Source organism: Enoplosus armatus, chromosome 22 (genome assembly GCF_043641665.1).
Source record: "Enoplosus armatus isolate fEnoArm2 chromosome 22, fEnoArm2.hap1, whole genome shotgun sequence".
Lineage (NCBI taxonomy): Eukaryota > Metazoa > Chordata > Actinopteri > Centrarchiformes > Enoplosidae > Enoplosus > Enoplosus armatus.
In genome coordinates, this window is record NC_092201.1 from 9948576 (window position 1) to 9962666 (window position 14091).

Here is a 14091-nt window from a genome sequence, read left to right on the forward strand (position 1 = left end):
CTAAATAAACCTTTATCGTCACAGCATGTCACTGTATCAGAACAACTTATCCCAATCAGGATAAAAAACAAACCTCCAACTATCTGCAGTCTCAAAAGGAGAAGAAAGATCATTGAAAACGGCCCATATATAACTACAGTTCTTGAGATTACAGGTACCATTAGCCCTGAATGCTTTAAAAAAACGTTGATAAAACAAAGATACACAGCTGTGAATCCTTGGTAAAAAGAAAACAAAAACACAGCAAAGAAAAAGATATCAGGTCAACAGCATTGCAAAAAGGGAAAATTATCACTAAGAGTTGTTGATAAATTTCTCTCTGTGGCAAGGTAGTTGTGTGTGTGTGTGTGTGTGTGTAACAGTGATGGAAACAGAAGACAGGTGTTGTTCTCCTCTTATCTTCAGAGCCAGGTTGGTAGAGTGGGGAGTAATGAGGGATAGCCTGGTCTGTATCAGAGAGCTGCAGAGCTGAGGATATCTCAGGTCAGACTGTGTAGCGGCAATGAACACACACAAATGCTCTGATTATATACACACACACAGACTGATAACTCACCCCGGCTTCAAACATTAGGGATAGCTGATTATGTTTTTAGATTTATCCCATTATATTGTTTATCTGGTTGTTGTCAAATGTGCTCGCAAGTACCTGAGCACGTTCCAAGGGCTGAAAGGACAGATATGAATGTTGTGAACGACGCAGATTAGGGCCTTCGTTAATGTGATTTATTCAGATGTTTTTCAGTCAGTTTGCATTAGCAGTCACCCAAGGTCACATCACTACAAGCAAAACACCTGACTGGTATTACATGATCTGCATTTACAACATTTAAAGTGGAGTTAAATATCTGACTCTTACATCTTGAAATGGTAAGTGGGTCGGCTGGTCCTAACTGATCTCTTTAACTTCACCCTTAGTCATGTAATCTAAAATTGACTCCTAAAAAAAGCAACTGACGGGAAAATGTGAAATTATGTCATCGCCCTGCAACTAAATAACAATTCAAAACAGATTTTGAGGCAAAATAACACATCAAATATGGTCAGTGTGTTTTCAGCAGTAGAGATGACATACCAGTGATGCGACAGACATCCTGGCCGTACGCTGGGCATTTATCTGGAGGAAGCAGCCTGAAGCGGTTTCAGGCAGCCTCTCTAATTCTGGTGCCAAGACTTATCTTCAGCAGTATAGAGTATTGGAGGCTTTTATGGGGTGGCTCACATGTGGCGGACCATCTTTGAAGTAAGATAGAGACGATCACTGGAAGATATTTATGCCGGCATATGGACACACATACCTGTCCCTTTACTCCCCCACCCACACACACGCACACAACTTGGCGAAGCAATGTGATCTGTACAGCAGAGCAGCAATAAACCTTCCAGTAATATGAGTGTGTGGTGCAGCAGCTATGTGAAGAGTGTAACAAAAAGAACCTGTGGTCTTTGAAACTCTGCACCCTCAGGGTGAAAAATAATGACCACTGAGGCCCAGCGCTGAATTCCACTGTGTGATGGAGAGAGCCACCATCTCTCTCCATGTGCATCTCTACCTTCATGTCCTGATACTGACTGTTTGAATTGGAGTTGAGCCTACAGCAGGATTGAATCACTTTGTTAGGGGAAGTTTTGTGCAGTAATATTTTCCTTTCCGGAGTGTTCCTCCATCAGGGCTGAGAGCCACTTCTGTAGATGAAATCAATTACCCGAAACTGTGTCACTTCTCTAGAAATGTGACATGTGCATGAGACATAACGGCCCAGAAAGAAAATCCAATTACATGACCCGTGGTTATGAATCACTTAATATACTGAAACAATAGCCATGTCCCACAAACAAATAATCAGCGCAAACTCAATGAACTTACTATAAGTTTATAACAAGACAAGTAGGGTAACATCCAGACTGTAAATGTCACTGGGTGAGGATCCAATTTAAGAACTGTTCACTCTGCAGAATAAACAATTCATTTTAATAGCTTGTATTGCTTAATAATTGTTCATAATAACATGCCTCATAATTGCCTCATGTATGAATAATGTTTGTGGGTGAGTATGAGTGCAATGTCAATCAAGACAATCTAAAAACCACCTAAATCACCACATCACCACATCATCATTACAGGCAAAAACAAGTGTATTGTTTATTGTTTATTCATAAAGACTTATTTGTTGGTTTGCTTTGTTAATACCTAAACATTCCATCAATGGTGACATCACAACAATTAAAGTTTTAATACACTTTTAATGAAGTTACCCATTGTGTAACTCTATCAACAAGCCGGGGCCACAGAATGGAGTGGTGAGGACGAGTTCAAACTCGCCTGTCAGCCTACATCCACCATGTTCAAATATCCTTGAGCAAGGCACTTAAAAAAACAAGTTTAATAAAATGACATGGCATGATTGAATAGATGCTACCAAAATGCCCAATTTCCCTTCATTAAAAACAACCCATTCCTAACAGACAGCGGTAAATGTATGGGAATGATTAAGTGACACAAAGGAATAAGTAGCCAGCAGTTTCAATTAATGATATCCACACTGACAGCCAGTGAGGTGAGCAAAGCCAGCAGAGCCATTTTGAATAAAGTATTTATTTCACTGACATGTTGCAGGTGTACCAGCTGCTGTTGATTTGAAATGGATTTTGAATTTCCATATTTTGTTCATGCTGGAGATGAAGAGAAGCTGTCTAAATTCAGTCCAAACTTCCCTGACACAACACAAGACACTATTGTGCCAAGAAAGGACACAAAAAAGGAAACCTGCAGCCGTATTATGTAAAAACTGATTCAGAAGTCTCTGATGATTAATTTGCAACATCCTGAACAAGCCTGGTAAATGAAAAAAACTAAACAAAACAAGTTGTTTGTACTAGTTGAAACAAACCCTCTATATTGTTACTGTTGGCTAACCATGGATTTTATAGTAATTGTGCCCACCTGAGCCTAATTTGGAACGAGAGTTCTGGCAGACTCGACCCTGTGTTTTCAATGAGGCTTTGGAATCTGAACTGGGTCGGGGACGAGGCCTTTAAATGTTTTTGCTGCGGACATCCAAAAGCACAAAACAACAAAGCGTGAAAAAACATCACCCTAGTTGAGTGAATAGTTCCTGTGCACTGAGTCATTGCGCTCTTCAGGGAAATGAGCCGACTTCAGAGTGTACAGGACGGCACCATGTACTGACTGCAGGCAAAGGACCCACCTGCCTCTCCTTTCCTCCCCCTCTTTCTTTCTCTCTCCCCCTCTCCCATAATTTCTGTTTGCATCTCTGTGGTTTTTCACAGTGCTGCTGATATGGTGTTTGCATTACGCAATAGTGCTGCCCCTCCCATCCTCTCTAACTCAGCACCCTCCCTCTCTCTCTCCCTCTCTCTCTCCCCCCCTCCCTCACTCGTCCTGATATTAATGACACAGCTATCTGAGGCAGCGGCAGTTCCCCTGCGCGCTCTCCCTCCTGCAGGCTGTGCTCACACACTCTTAAACCAATAGGATACTGGACACACATTCACATACTCCTATACACTCACTCACACACACACACACACACACACACACACACACACTACTATATGCATTCAGACACTTTTTGAGCTCACATAAGAGGCTGCTGCAGACACTCTCACTTTACACTCACTTGTTTGTCCTTTACAAATCTCACACAGAAAAATGAGGACAATTGCACTTTGCGTTTGTGCCAGTCTGCTGCTTACAGCCACCTTGGTGCCGCGTACCAGCAGGGCAGCGGACTTCCCTGTCAACTCACACCAGAGATGGGACGCAAGAGGACCCTACTCTTTGGGATCGGAATCTGGTACCCCCACCTCCTGCCCCATGAAACTGAGACCCTCGGGCCAGTGTGGGAGCTCCGGCGCAGAGGAGGGGGAGGACTGCCCTTACCAGCTCACCCTGCCTCCCCTCACCATCCAGCTGCCCAAGCAGTTCAGGCTGCTGGAGAAGACGATGAAGGAGCTGCAGAGCCTGAAGGAGGTGGTCAACAAACTGAAGAGCGGGTGCCAGGAGTGCCGTGGGGCACGGGGCAATGGAGCTTTTGGACATCAGCAAGCTGACCAGGGACAGGCGCAGGTCCCCATCCAGAGGGATGCCGGGGAAGAAGTGAGACTGGACCTGACAGGACAGGAGGTGCAAGGTGGGTCCAGCCAGGAGGAGAGGGGAGATGGGATGGTCCCTGGAGCTACTATGGACGTTGCTGGACTAGGACAAGGTTCTATTTTTGGGAAAATTACGCCGAGCCCGAGCACTATGCAGGAGATGCAGGTAAGAGGCACAGTTCAGTCTCACTAAAAAAACAAAATGTTTAACACTTTTACTTGAAAATGCAGGATTTTACCAAGGAATGAATGCTGTTTTTTGCAAATACACTTTGTTAATGAATCATCTTGGAATGTACACACACACACAAAATCTTTTTTATGAATTTGTCATGACTGATGTCAATATAATAAGTTAAGTGTATGCTTTGTCAGCACAATCTAAATAAGGGTAGGCAATAGTTTGGAATTGTTCAAACTGTGTAAAATCCACATCAGTGCACATTCTGTACCATTTAAACATAATTTAGAGGTCTGTACAAACAGTGCAATACTGGCACTGCACCAATTTTTGTATTTCCATCAAAACATGTAAATTCCCAGTAAGCCAGTATTATCATCAGCCTTGTAAAGATTTTAGTGGCACTGATCTAAACCAAACTAAAATGTGCTATTTAAACACTGTAGGAATAAAGTCCCCTAAATTTTCCCAGTCAAATGTACCCAGCTGGAATGTAAACTGGTCAGATGTTAAAAGGGCTGTAAAGTCCTACATGGCACCAATCCACCTGGGAAAATTCCTGGTACTGTAAACAGGGTGGGGGATCAGCGTTAGACACCAGCCAAATGGCGGTAAATTTTTGCTCTGTCTGGTAAGTTTGTTGACTCTCACAGCCACTTTGGCAGACGGCCAACCATCACGCAGACTTGTTTCTATTCTAAAATTGTAATTGGCTGGTAAAACAGTGAAGGAGGCTGGTGACTTCAGTAATCCACCTGCTTTGTATTCTGTGCACAAAAATAACCCCCCCCCCGACGCTGGCCCTACCCAGGTGAAGCTGAATAGGATGTCAGCCAGCCTGCGCAATGCCAGGAGCCAGATCTCGGCTATGCAGGGTCGTCTGGAGGGGCTCAACCTGCTCAACATGGACAACGTGCAGGCTATGGTGGACAGGCGGGTGGAGAACATCACTGGAGTGGTCAACAAGCTCAGCTCTACCTGCACAAACGCGTGTCCCGTACAGAACACCCCTCAGTGTAAGCCTGCTTTTTACTAAGATTCATTTGGTAGCATTCTCTATTTTGTTATTTTGAATGCTCCAGTGTTTTCCTCCCATTACTTTGGTTCTAGCCTATCTTACGCGGTCCTTTGAAAGCCCTCTCCATCTTCTCAGCAATGTACAATACATGTATTCTCTTTTGACCTTTCTTTGTGTTATATTCTGTTGCCTCTCCTCTTCTCCTCTCGTGCATTTTAGTTTTTGCAGTCTTTCTGAGCATGATCAAGAAGCCCTCTCTCTATTTTCTATTCATTTCTATTCCCTTAAATTCACCACAGATGTTTTTATGGTAATGAAACTCCAGCCCACACCATATAAGTCCAGCAGTTTGGGTTACTGTGAGGTGAATTTTCTGGCATAGGATCTATCCAATCATGCCGAAGTGGACATGGCGACTTGTAATCACTACAAAACAACTCAACTCTGGGTGGTCACCTTCACCCAACGCTGCCTTTCTGTCTGGGAAATGGGAAATGAAATCTTCCAGGCTGACGATGACATTGTAAACTGCACAGTGGTTTGTTGTGACATGCCTTCTCCATTACCAATATGAACAACATTATATGTTTAGGGGAGATTCATATAATCATAAGAGGAATTTTCCATCACCTTTAAAAAGATACTAGTGAGGGTACCATGCCCATGTCCACTACATTACTAGAGTAGAGCCTCAGTCAGCTGAGTGCAGCCATAGCCAATATTACCACAACAAAATAGCTTTAGGTTGAGGTCATACTGTACATGTGAAGAAATATGACAACTAGAATTACCTCTTATATAACTAGTTCAAGTGCCCTGACTACTCTCCATATGGAGAAACTCAAAAAGGAAAGAGGGAGAAAAATAGAGATACTTGGCGCCTACTCTACTACATAGTGTGAACACAAGAAAATAAGCTCAAAAAGGCAACAATTTCTAGAGTCAGGTTCAGTTCTGTAAAGAGGAAGTCCAGAAATTAATGGGAGCAGAAACAGATGATGGAGACTATGAAAAAACGTATCAGTGGGGATTGCAAACTAGCCAAGCATAACAAACATTCCACTTTACATTGATGTAAAAGCTTATTTGGATGAGAGCACAGTTGAAATGCAGGCCACTTTTCAGACTGAAACTGAATAACATCCTGATATTGCATGAGTGGACGTGAATGTGACACTATATTGGGGCTTTTATGTGGAAAACAGATGTGAGCTTATTTCTAAGTAGATTAGCTGGGACAGTGGTGTGAAGGGAATCCCAGCTTTTTCTCTTCGTCTGTGTTTTCTTCTCCCCTTGCCTCTTTCTCCTTCAAACTCTCCTTCAAACCATTTCCTCTCTCCCTTATACAATTATCTTTACAGTCTATCTGTGCTTCATCTCTCCATTTCCCTCCCCTTCCATCCCATCTCCACTCTCTTTCACTTCTTCTCTTTCTGTAACTTTTCCCGTCTCCCTCTCTCTTTAATCCTCTTTCCCGGTGCCTTACCCCTACCTCTCTCTTCCACTGGAGGTCATGCTCTTGAGTGCTCATTCCTGCATAAAACAACTAGCTCTCATTATCTCCTGACAACACCACAAGAAGTAATGTGGGCGAATTTCCCAACATTAGTCACGGATGGCACACAGGGTCAGTAACACTTGTATTTGTACATCAATCTGTCATGTTAAACTCAAGAACCGGCAAATTCTTCGGACACAAGTTAGGAAATCGTGCCTGAAGTGATTCCAAAAGAAGTAGACAAGAGACAGCTGTTTTAACTATGGAAATAGGCCAAAATGTAATGATAAGACGTATAAACGATGCTGCAAAGGCTTTGAGAGGCTTTGAGAAAGGCTTTCCTCATACTACTCATGTCCAATCCCTTTGTATTTAATGTGAAGTCTCTTAAAAGACTGACTCCAGATAAACTATTCAATTGGTTAAATGGTTAAATAGAGATTTGAACAAACTAAATTTAAATTCAGTTTTCATCCAAAGCAAGAGAAGCATGCAAGTCATCCGAAAATGATATCAAGATAGCATTTTTAGGAGATGTCAAGTAAGACGGATGTGTATTTCAATGGCGATGAAGCAGTGGAGATGGATCATTGGCAAGCAAATGTTAACAACCACTCACACATAAGCAAGGATTTAGAAACCAGCCACACTGGCACAGCTCATTAGGCAACACTACACAGCTTAAACAACACTTACACTCAGTCTGTTTAGAAAAGGCATCTAAGGACACCCACTTTTTCTAACTGTTTTCATCCCTTTATCCAAACGTTTTTTGTCCCAAGTTCAAAAATACAACAGCTGATGAGGAATATGTAGCAAATAAAACACTGGCACACATTACCCAGACATTTTAGTCCAATGTAGAATAGCAATTTCACCATCAAGCAGGATTAATAGTATGCTTTTCAAGATGCTTTTATCACTCACAGCTCTGTAAGCATTTATTTCACCCTCTTTGCCAATTCCCATCCCTGCTGCAAGCACTAATCTTCACTCTCACTCCTGCAAGACGTATTAGGGCCTTGAGGTGAATGGATAGCAACTCATGTTACTGTTCAGCTACATTAACTCAATTATAAACAAAGAGAATGGATGCCCAGTCCGCCTCACTGTCAAGAACCGCTTGTCTGCGATGTGGTGATACACAACCTGCTAAAGGAAGGATGTTGCTTATTGAAGAGAGTTTCTTTCTGGCAAAACACACAGTAGTATTCTATTCAAGCTGTTGTTGTGGGGAAAGATTATACTACCACTTTGGATACACATTTCCTTCCATTACAGATGCTAATCTCAGTTGACTACTTGTTGTCGCAGGGCATGGTTCCTTGATAACACTGTTGTCTTCCTTTTATGCAAATCATTTATCTGTGTGCAGTCAGTCAAACAGGCAATGTGGTATTAAAACAGTCGGTCAAGAAATCTCCTATAAAAGCATGTCATTATCAGCCTTTAAGAGAGCAGGCTACCACTTATGGAATTATAATAAGTAAGTAAGAAAGCAGGCAAAGCCATCAGCCATTCATTTGACTCAACAGCCACCTCAACAGTCATACAGCCAACGGTCATTTGGACATCAGTAAGATGTTGATATTAGAGTTATTTAGGTCAGGCACAGTGCCAGGGGTAGTTAGAGGAGATGGCTCTTGTCTGTCTAGGTATACTGGCGGCCCAGTCAGACAGATGGGGATAAATAGGGAGAGGGAGATGTACTCACTTAAAGTGAAGGAGACACTTATTTTGTGCACCATGTGCTAGTTGCAAAAACCTTCTCATTTAATAATGAGAGAAGTCTAACCTAGCACTAATGGTGCCACGTTTCTCCACAAAACACTATTAGGTCTAGACGTCTATTAACCTGACATCTGGCCCTCTGCACCCCCCCATCCTTGCTCTGTTATAATCTACCAAACCACTAAACAGATTTAACAGTATGACAAAACTGTATCAGCTATGGAGTGCGCCAAACAAACTCGGGAGGGGTCCTGCCTGCCCAATGTCGGGACGATTAAGGCCCCAGTCGCCAAACGTCCAGCGAGGGGGTACGCCATTCTAATCCAGTTTTACACTTTCCCACGTTTTGACAAGTCTGTTCCTTTCAATTCTCAAATGCTAACTGACAGAGGCCTTTGGACCTTGGTTTTGGGTGGGGTCAGTGGCCTGCAGTGCGACACAGGAGACAGGAGCAAGAGTTGGAGAAATAAGTGGGCAGGTATAAGAAGACATGGGGGGGGGGGGGGGGTCTTAGAAAGTAGTGGAGCTGTATGAAATGGGCCTGTGGTGCAGCACAGGGGAAGGTCACTGACTTCTATCCCTTGGCACTGGCCTTTGTCCCTGCACTTACTTTCTTTCATGTTGGAGTGTGATTTCCAGAAAGGGGACATCATGTTGAGAAGCAGAGGATAGGCTAGAGTGTTCTCAAATGCTTACTGAAAGATAGTATTCTGTTTTATGCTTGGTGACTTCCTGAACTCGAGTTTGATCCACACAAGAAACTGGGGAATAGTCTGGTAACAGGCTGGCTAAAGAACAGGCTGAACTGTTTTGTGTTTGAATAGACTGCCCCGGAAATTAATGCAGGAATGAAGACTTCCTCAATGGTTAAAGCTGGATTTCCTGCTAACTTATCGCATTTTCTTTTCCTACCCTCAGCCTCAGGGGCCGCTTCTATTACTGTGTCTTGGTTGGGCAGAGAAAAAGGCCAGAGAAAAGTGAAAAGATGATTGAATATCACAGTAACATCCACTTAAACACTACCCTGTCTTCTTTTCCCCCATCTTTCTCTCTGTCTCCCAACAGTCATCTTAGCCCCTCGAGACTGTTCAGACTACAATGTGCTAGAGGTGAGGAAGAACGGTGTGTATCGTGTGACCCCTGATCCCCGCAATGGGACATTTGAGGTTTTCTGTGACATGGAGTCCTTTGGAGGTGGATGGACCGTGATACAGCAACGGCTTGATGGGTCTGTCAGCTTCAACCGCACCTGGGCCGAGTATAAGAAAGGCTTCGGGAACCTCAGGTAATGGGCTGGGGTATCATACTTATTCTCCTTTCAAAAGATATTAGGATGGGGTAAAAACGCCTGCTGGAAACCAAAGCCTATGAATTCTCAGACGTTGCTTAGAGGCTTGCATAGACTACCAGCTATGTAGCTACTAGTATTTTAAGGTCTTACTCTTTAATAAATAAGTTGAAGTCATACAAACTCATTTGTTTGTAAAGTAGTGGAGGTGGTTGAGGGATTTGTGGATTTACAACTCATTTACATTGTACACATTTTGTGGAAAAAGCAAAAGCTAAATTTCCTGTTGTTTGTATGCAGGATAGGAGGCTCACATACCACATAGGCAGAGGGAGTGGAGTTCACAAAGAGCTTATATTATGGACTGCATGCTTGTAGTGCTGCCACCCCATATAGAGGGCTGTTGATGTTGTGTGGCACTGGAGAACTTAAATAACCCTCATGATGTCATTTCTTAATCTGTCTCTTCCTCAGTACCCAACTTTATAGAAGTGCAATACAAAATCATCAAAGTACCCCCACAAAAATAATAACTAAATACAATGGATTCAAATTTCAGCTCATTTTCTCTATTCTCGTCTCTGCTCATGTAGGAAGGAGTTTTATATCGGAAATAACCATGGTTACCTCTTGATAAGCATGCCTACAGATCTAGTATAACCTCCCACTGAAAGAATAATGTATTTTACTGTCACACAACTCTCCCCTAGTATCTCCTCCTTTCCTCTCCTCCCCTGTGGGGATGAGTAAATTCAGTTTGAGTAACTGTATCCATTTTCTAATCAAGCATACAAGCGTGAGCTTGTTTATATTGTTTATCTCTCATTTTGCTCTGCTCTGTCCCCTCCTTCCTCTGCCTTTTCCTCTGCTGTAGAGGTGAGTTCTGGCTGGGCAATGACCATATCCACTTGATGACAAAAGCCAAAGACATGGTCCTGCGCATCGAGCTGGAGGACTTTGAGGGTGTTCGGGAGTACGCAAAGTACGACCAGTTCTATGTGGCTAATGAATTCCTACGCTACCGGCTGTCTGTCAGTGGATACAGGTACAATATTAGATTTTGAGCATGTATGTGATCAAATATTTGTAAAGTAGGACTGCATCTTATATATATATATATCAATGTGTCATTGTAGTGGGACCGCTGGGAACGCCATCAGTTTCAACAAGCACTTCAACCATGACCAGAAGTTTTTCTCCACGCCTGACCGCGACAACGACATGTACCCCTCCGGAAACTGTGGTGCCTACTACAGCTCCGGCTGGTGGTTCGATGCCTGCATGTCGGCCAACCTCAACGGGAAGTACTATCACAAGAGGTACAAGGGAGTCAGGAACGGGATCTTCTGGGGAACATGGCACAACATGTCGACAGAGTACTACCCTACCAACTACAGGCAGGCCTTCAAAACTGTCAAGATGATGATACGGCCCAAGAACTATGCTCCTTAAGACGACAGGTAAATATTTGCGAGTATAGTCAGATGGACAGATAGACGGAAAAACACAAACAAAGCCAGTCAGAAAATGGAAGTAGACTCAGAAACTCATACACATAGTCATGCATTTGCACACATTTACACAGAAGAAGACTATAAGCCCTATAGACAGTTTGAATGCAGTAATATCAAATTTAATTGTGAAAAAATGTAACTGTGCTATTACTTTTTTTCCACTGTGGTGAGTGTGGCCTTCAAAATGTTGGATTAAAATGATGATAAGGACAATGGACTATGAACGATGATGGACTAATAAAAAAAACACACATGCAATGTAAAGGCCAACCTCCTACAGGGGCCATAATATTATACGGAGGGTTACCATAAGAAATCTTTCACTGTTTCTCTGACATTTCTCCACTTTCTGTCCTGCTGCCTCCCGCTATAAACCCAGCTGAGACACTGTACAGCACACAGTAGTAGTAAAAACTAATGAGCTATCATTTTCCCCGCTCTAAATGGTTTAATAATTAACAGCAGCCACTCAAGTGAGGTATACGAGAGCTAATGACGGAGTTTGGAGTGGGTCTGAAATGCATTGTGAAAGACTTCATGCTGGGGTCAGAGTCAAACAGTTTAAAAAGAAAAACTACAGGAAGTGATATACTACATGCTTTGGGCAGCAGTGCACAAGTAATAGCTTCCGTGTCGTTTATCTAATTACACTGGGACACTTTGCTAATGTATCATCATCCTATACAATATAAAACACAGCAGTATAAATCAGCCTAGAGATACATTTCTATTGGATCATTCCCAAGTACATTCTACATTATTGATGCTTTAGTAAATTCTTCTTGACAGCAGCCACAGAGCAGGACACTGCTGAAAGAAACCCTTCCACCCTTATCTCTGGGTGCACTTAACTACTGCACATCTCTTGATGCCACACACCAGTTTTCACATGTAAAAAAAAAAAAATGTCCTTCCTGACTCACCACTTGTACAATACTGCTGCCTAATGTTAGAAAACTGTATTGCATCATTTAATCCACTCTATACACACTGTGAATGGGAAGGATGGGGGAAAGAAATGCTTCACTTTAAGGACGTGTACAGTATTTATTTTATTTTGCGAGGTATGATAGCTTTTATATAATACATAGGTCAGGGTTTAACGACTGTTGATATTTGAGAAATGATAAAGACTGTGCATTATTGTGACCATTCATAGTAATTATGTGTGTATTTGGAGCATTGTGTATGTACAATATTGATCTTTTCTATCATTCATATTCAACTGTCATGCCAAAAGATATGCACTTTTTATATCAAAAAAATGAATAAAGTTCTAACTACACGGCTGTGTACATTGCAGTTTTAAATAATATTGATGCCTGCTTATTTTTAAAAGCATCTTCTAGTATCCAGGGCTATTTGACGCCAGTAAAAATGGAGAGATGAGGTGCTGCATGCCCATAACAAATGGGTTTATGAGGTGTTGACTCAATAAAGCAACTCAATAAAATAATGAGTTCATATGAAATTCATAGAGGATGAATGATCAAACTGTGCGCCTGTGACTTTAATGTCTGTTTACTGTATGTGACGATCAAGTTAATAAAAAAGTATTGTGCTCATCCACATGATGATTTCAAGTTCCAAGTATTCAGTTTTGTTTAAACATAAAACTTTTTTAAGTTTTAAGGGTAAACATTGTATGGCACATGTATCCATCTACAGTGCAAAGTTCTATTATAAACATCAATTTAGCTGGATAATAAAATGGTGAGGGGTTTTTCCTCAAATACACTAGCACCCACGAGATCCTTGGCATAATGAATAGTCTTTTGAAAACACTCATAGTCTTTTCTTGTATGTTTAAGGTAATTAGACTAAATCCTGTCACTGCAACTGCAAAATGTGATATTTGTCTTTCATATGGAACCTCTAAAATGCCATTCACACGAAATATGATCATTTAACAACATTTATGAGCCTTACCTCATCCAGGCACTGGAAAGCAGGACTAGTAGAGACATCAATACTGGCAGAGGGCTGCTCCTCTGGGAGTGAAGCATCAGGTGCCAGGGCCACTAGAGGGGTGTCCTCCTCCATCCCCTTGTACCCCCCCTCTTGTTCTTCCATCTCCACTTCTTCTCTGCTGGGAGGCCTTCTATCCCGCTGCTTCTCAGATAGACTCACTTATGCAAAACACATAGATACAGTAGATTGACCAATCTATTTCTATGTATACATAGACAGGTAGAAATACTAGCAACTTTCCTTTACCTTGTTAAGCTTCTTTATAGCCAAAAAACACCTGAGTGCTTCAGTAAAAGTTTTCCAGGTGGATACGTACGGTTGAAATGTGTGCTCATGCCGTTAAAAACATTGGTTTCGCGTTACCTAGCTTACAGATAGTCTAACTAACGTTATACGGAAGCAAACGAGTCAGCAAGGTTACAACTAGTGTCGACGCGTCCGCCAAACAAAGAAACAAACATTTATGCAAAAGTCTTACTTTTGAATATCTTCAATCTTCGCACACGCACCCAAGACTCTGTCCCTTTGTCCAGTAAAACTACAAGACCATACGCCTCGGACAGTTTAAAAAGAGCTAATGTTAGCAAAACTCAATCACGGACTTCTCTCTGGTTGAATGGCGTGTTGTGGTTACCAAGGCAACGACGCCATACGTCCCCAATGAAGTCAGGTGAAATCCCTTATCTTCACATGGGTTATTTATATGGCTTTATTTATATTTTGCTCCTTACACTTACCAGTTGATGAAAGATGTAAAAGTTTTGAACAAGTGCA

The 14091-nt window shown here is 42.1% G+C and overlaps 2 protein-coding genes across 2 annotated transcripts in view; one reads left to right on the top strand and one right to left on the bottom strand.

Moving 5' to 3' along the window:
* Positions 1-13652, bottom strand: part of ccdc146 (coiled-coil domain containing 146) — a 41568-nt gene extending 27916 nt beyond the window's left edge. The window contains exons 1-2 of the mRNA XM_070929369.1: positions 13634-13652; positions 13276-13475 (exon numbers count right to left, since the gene is read on the bottom strand). Of these exons, the coding sequence (XP_070785470.1) occupies positions 13276-13475; positions 13634-13652 (219 nt within the window). The remainder of the gene's footprint in view (positions 1-13275; positions 13476-13633) is intronic.
* On the top strand, positions 3674-12920 carry fgl2a (fibrinogen-like 2a). The gene is made up of 5 exons (XM_070929000.1): positions 3674-4282; positions 5109-5313; positions 9610-9829; positions 10707-10877; positions 10969-12920. Exons 1-5 carry the CDS (start codon positions 3674-3676, stop codon positions 11282-11284), a joined length of 1521 nt encoding a protein of 506 aa, XP_070785101.1. The 3' UTR covers positions 11285-12920.
* Positions 13653-14091: the final 439 nt, after the last annotated feature.

Bases quoted from the DNA above. Each gene is read 5' to 3' on its own strand.
- fgl2a (XM_070929000.1), top strand. From the start codon at position 3,674: ATGAGGACAATTGCACTTTGCGTTTGTGCCAGTCTGCTGCTTACAGCC. The intron at 4,283-5,108 runs GTAAGAGGCACA...GGCCCTACCCAG, and splicing joins GCACTATGCAGGAGATGCAG to GTGAAGCTGAATAGGATGTC. The intron at 5,314-9,609 runs GTAAGCCTGCTT...GTCTCCCAACAG, and splicing joins CGTACAGAACACCCCTCAGT to TCATCTTAGCCCCTCGAGAC.